Source organism: Ipomoea nil, unplaced genomic scaffold, assembly GCF_001879475.1.
Source record: "Ipomoea nil cultivar Tokyo-kokei standard unplaced genomic scaffold, Asagao_1.1 scaffold0878, whole genome shotgun sequence".
Lineage (NCBI taxonomy): Eukaryota > Viridiplantae > Streptophyta > Magnoliopsida > Solanales > Convolvulaceae > Ipomoea > Ipomoea nil.
The window spans coordinates 129,554-133,925 of NW_017617306.1; the positions used below are offsets into that span (position 1 = coordinate 129,554).

Consider the following 4,372-nt stretch of genomic DNA (forward strand, 5'->3'; position numbering starts at 1 on the left):
CACATCTCATTATTAATATAAAATAATGTTATGTGTGTATTGTAAAAATATGTTAAAACTAGGATTTGAACCATTAACCTTTATTATTACTAAACATATATACATACAAAGACTACCATTAACCTTTATTATTACTAAACATATATACATACAAAGACTATATATGAGATGGGGGTAAGGATAGGGTAAGGGTGGGGGTGGGGGTGGGGGTGGGGTGAGGGGCAGCTGTCCCTTTGACTCCGTCCCTGGGTAGGATAAATTATCACGTCCCTTGTAGAGTTGTAGTCGTAACATCACTGCTATAGTGCTATCAAATTTAGCGTTAAGAGTAAAAAAAACTATTAAACTCTGTAACATTTTTCGCAGTTAACATGAGATGATGCTAGGAAAGTTACAGAAATGGCTGCGATGGTGAGTGAAGAATCAACTCCACCACTCGGTTTCTGATCTAAAATATTTCTCATATTTGCAAGAATTTCCGCCATGTGCGATTGCCTTCATTCCGCTTTGCTCTCCCATTCGTCTCTAATTTCCACTTGTAATCTAGGGTTTAATGCTCTACCAACACCAAGATTTCTCCCTTTCCTCTGGTATTCAAAGAGCAAGGCGCAGTATGCCAGCGCCCGTCTCAAGCCCAGTTCGAACACTTCTATAAAAGCCAAACTAAATTCGAGCCCCTTAAACTCAGATGACTATGGATTCTACGGTGAATTTGGGATTAAAGAGGATGTAATGACTGAAATTCAATGGAATAGAGAACGGAGGGATGAAGATGAAGACGAGAATTTGAGTCCCCGGGATGGGATTGAGGATGGTTTTCTTGAATTCCATGGGGAGAATAGTGGAAAAGATGGCGTGGGTCGAGTGAAAGATGAAGAATTGGTGAGAAGTAGAGTGGAATCTGGGGATGTTGATTCCAAGCTAGAGAAACGAAGCGTGAAGGGCGGGAGGCAAATGATGAGGAGGTCGAGTATGATTGCTAAACAAGTTATCACCATTAATTCTGCTCTCAGCTTGGGATTTGTTTCTCAGCTCTGGGTCGACATTAATTCCGTGAGTTCAATGTTGTCCTCATTTTATGTATAAATCTTCTGAATGAAAGTTAGAAACTTTGAACCCTATTGTTAGGGATACTTGTAGTTGCATAGTGTTATACCCTCTTTTGTTGTTGTCTTTTCGACAGCGGGTTGTTTTGCTTGTTGAAGTGAGGCCAAACTTACTCTCTGGAGAAGTGGAATGGTGTCTTCTGGAGGATGTCAAACAGGTGGGCTTGTCCCCTGTCCTTTTGTCTCTAAGGGGAATAATTCTAGCATCAGATTAAGTAATTTCTTGAAATTGGCAAGTTTGTGTACATTTTTCAACTAGAAGTATTGTTATTTACATATTATTATGATGGCATACTAGCGCTTAACACAGTGATAATGTGTTTTGTTAAAGGTGGGAGATGTTCTCCTTATCAAGGATGAGTCTGTGCTGGAAAATCAATTCAGACTAGCTGGGCTTGAGACATTGGTAGGTTTAATGATTTGAAAAAAAAAATTAATTCTACATGTACTTCCATTTACTACCCCAATGATGTGTCATGCTTTGATTGCTTAATAAAAGGGGGTGGGGCATGATTTTTATTTACTCATTTTTCTTCATCCAATAAAATTTGAAAACACTTGGTGGGAGTTTATACTCCACGGAGTACATCTACCATTTTCCTTGAAAAAATCCAAGCTCATTGAAAGGAAGAACTGAAGTTGTTTAAAGAATATGTCATGCTTTGAGAGACTTGTGAACATGCAGCACTATGAGACTCAGCTCTTCAAAATCTCATATTCATTCTTCTCTGCATTTTATTCCCTTTGTAGATTATATGGCTTGGGGATTTTGGATGGAAATGAGGACTATGTAGTTATGCATTAATTGGCATGGTGCATATATACATAATTCAATTTTTATGTTGATCTTGATAAATTTTTGAGAACTTTTGAGCAATTATCCTTAGGCATGCCACTTGATTTCATTTTAATGCATGCTTCATTGTTGCTGTGTTTCTCTTCGCTTTTTGTGTTCAGTGAATTTCATTGCTGAATGCTCTTTCTTAGGTGGGTTACAATGTTGTAACACGAGGTCGGCAGAATATTGGAAAGGTGAATCTGCAGCTTCATCCTTAACATTTGCGTGAATACACTGAAGAATGTCCTAATGCGATTTATTTCTTTGTGGTGGTTGTCCTACACTTTTTTCTGCAGGTGCGTGATTACATTTTTAACGTTAACTCTGGGGTCGTGGAGTCACTTGAGGTTGATTCATTTGGAATACCAATGATTCCGTCAAGTTTGGTAGGTGAAGTTGTCACTCTATTATTCAAGAATGATTTTTATTATTTTTCCTAGTTATGTACTAACGAATCCTTCAAACTGAGGTTCCGTGCGTCGTTTTTTAAATTTGATTTTCCTTTTGAAAATATTCCATGATATATGTTCTCATGTTAGGTTAGCACCTATGGATTATTTGTTGAAGATGTAGTGACTGTTTTATCAGATACCATTGTTGTCAAAGAAGCTGCAGCCTCACGCATACAAAGGCTTACAAAGGTTAGATGTATATTGTGTTTTATTGTGAACATTTGTGTACTTAGGGTGTGTTTGGTTTGAACATGGGAATGGGAATCGGAATCGGAATGGAATCAAATACTTGGTAATTAGAATGCGTTTTGGTGAATGTCTTTTGCATGTTTGGTAGTAGGGTGGAATTGGAATGATTACCAATATTGATGTTTGGTTATGTATGACCCTATAACTGGAATAAAGGTTTTTAAAAATACAAAAATAAAAAATCAAGGCTATTGATCTTAAGAGTGACGATAAAGTGAGTAGGCAATGCAGTGAGGAAGTCGATGAAGTGAGGAGGCAACGAAATGAGGATGGATAAGGTTGAATTGATGGAATGATACCTGATTTAAATTAGGTAATGGGTTTTGTATTTATAGAGATTAATCAAATCCTATACCTGATTACCTGTGTTTTAAAAAGTTATCAACCAAACACTGTCTATGACTTTCATTCTCATTCTTTGTGTCTAACCCCATGAACCAAACACACCCTTAGGTATCTTGCATTCGACATTTTCCTTTGGTTACTTAATGCCTGTGGGCTGTCTTTGAATGCTTCAATAAACACATGAGAATTACATGATGCATTTGTTCTAATTGATGGATATCTATACTATTGGTTATATATTGAAACATATATATATCCACTTTGTTCCAGTTTTCATTTAATCCATCAAAAGAAAATTTTGTATTAATCCTGAGAGTTGCTAGTTTTTCATTTAAATTCATCGAAAGGAAAACATGATAATCGAGAAATACCTGCATCTTGATGCGAGTAATTCTTCAGTAACTGACTTGTGGTTTTATTCAACATCCTTGATAGGGATTATGGAGTGGCCAGAATAGAGGGAACTCTATAGATGAGTTGGAAGATTATGCTGACCTAGAAGAAACACAGCATCCTCAACCCAACAATGGCAAACGCGGAAGGAGAAATTCCTCTCGCAAAAAATTCAAAGAACGAAACGACGATTGGGAGCATCCTATGGATTTCCTATAATGTGCTTGAGATTGATGTTTCCTTGCATGCATGCACACACACACATATAAATAACATTACGTTTGCCCTCGCATCGCGCTCATTTTCCTTTCTTCTAATATATTCCCTATTTTGTTTTGCTGCATTTTTGGGTTGTCGAGGGAAACCCGCAGATATTTCCCTATTTTGTTTTACTGCAACCACTATTCAAGGGTGTGCATTGGGTGAACTCTGCCTTGTGACCCTAGTTGGCAAAGGACCTTAAGGAGGTAACCAGTTTAGGTTGTCCATAGCTGACCAGCTTAAATCAAGAAGGTTGGGATTCAAATTTGTGATTTTGCGGTTACAAGTTTGTATCTTTGGCCAGCTTGGCTGAGGTTATCCGTATTTTACTATATTTACCTGCACAGTAATGTGTTCTCGAGCTTCTGGTCCCCTATTCTTGCCACAGTTTACTTCTTGATGGGGATATATAGGTCTTTTACATAATGTAACTAGTTAGGATATCTTTCACACCAAAAAGCTGATTGCTTCCAAGCAATTCTTGAACATGCACAACAATATACTATACATTTTCTTGATAAAAAATTAACTTTCTTTATCTTTTTCGTTACTATTATTATGGATATGTACTCTACCATGTCATTTTTCATATTCTTCCATAGTTATAATATAAGAAAATATTTGATGCACTATTAGTGTATAAATTCTATACAACAATGGTGTACCAAATGCCACCACAAAATTAAAATAAAAATTAACATTTGACTGAGTTGTATTTTTTTTTTTTT

The 4,372-nt window shown here is 36.7% G+C and overlaps 1 protein-coding gene across 2 annotated transcripts; it reads left to right on the forward strand.

Annotated features, from left to right (window-relative positions):
* The first annotated feature begins 358 nt into the window (after positions 1-358).
* Positions 359-4,070, forward strand: LOC109179203. Of its 2 annotated transcripts, none has more exons than XM_019328762.1 (7): positions 359-1,053; positions 1,184-1,264; positions 1,438-1,512; positions 2,094-2,138; positions 2,241-2,330; positions 2,484-2,585; positions 3,426-4,070. In XM_019328762.1, exons 1-7 carry the CDS (start codon positions 484-486, stop codon positions 3,600-3,602), a joined length of 1,140 nt encoding a protein of 379 aa, XP_019184307.1. In that variant the 5' UTR covers positions 359-483; the 3' UTR covers positions 3,603-4,070. The 2 variants fall into 2 exon arrangements, with proteins under 2 accessions (XP_019184307.1, XP_019184308.1); XM_019328763.1 differs by having other exon boundaries at positions 2,533-2,585; positions 3,426-3,724.
* The last annotated feature ends 302 nt before the right edge of the window (positions 4,071-4,372 follow it).

Bases quoted from the DNA above. Each gene is read 5' to 3' on its own strand.
- LOC109179203 (XM_019328762.1), top strand. From the start codon at position 484: ATGTGCGATTGCCTTCATTCCGCTTTGCTCTCCCATTCGTCTCTAATT. The intron at 1,054-1,183 runs GTGAGTTCAATG...TCTTTTCGACAG, and splicing joins TCTGGGTCGACATTAATTCC to CGGGTTGTTTTGCTTGTTGA. The intron at 2,586-3,425 runs GTTAGATGTATA...CATCCTTGATAG, and splicing joins GCATACAAAGGCTTACAAAG to GGATTATGGAGTGGCCAGAA.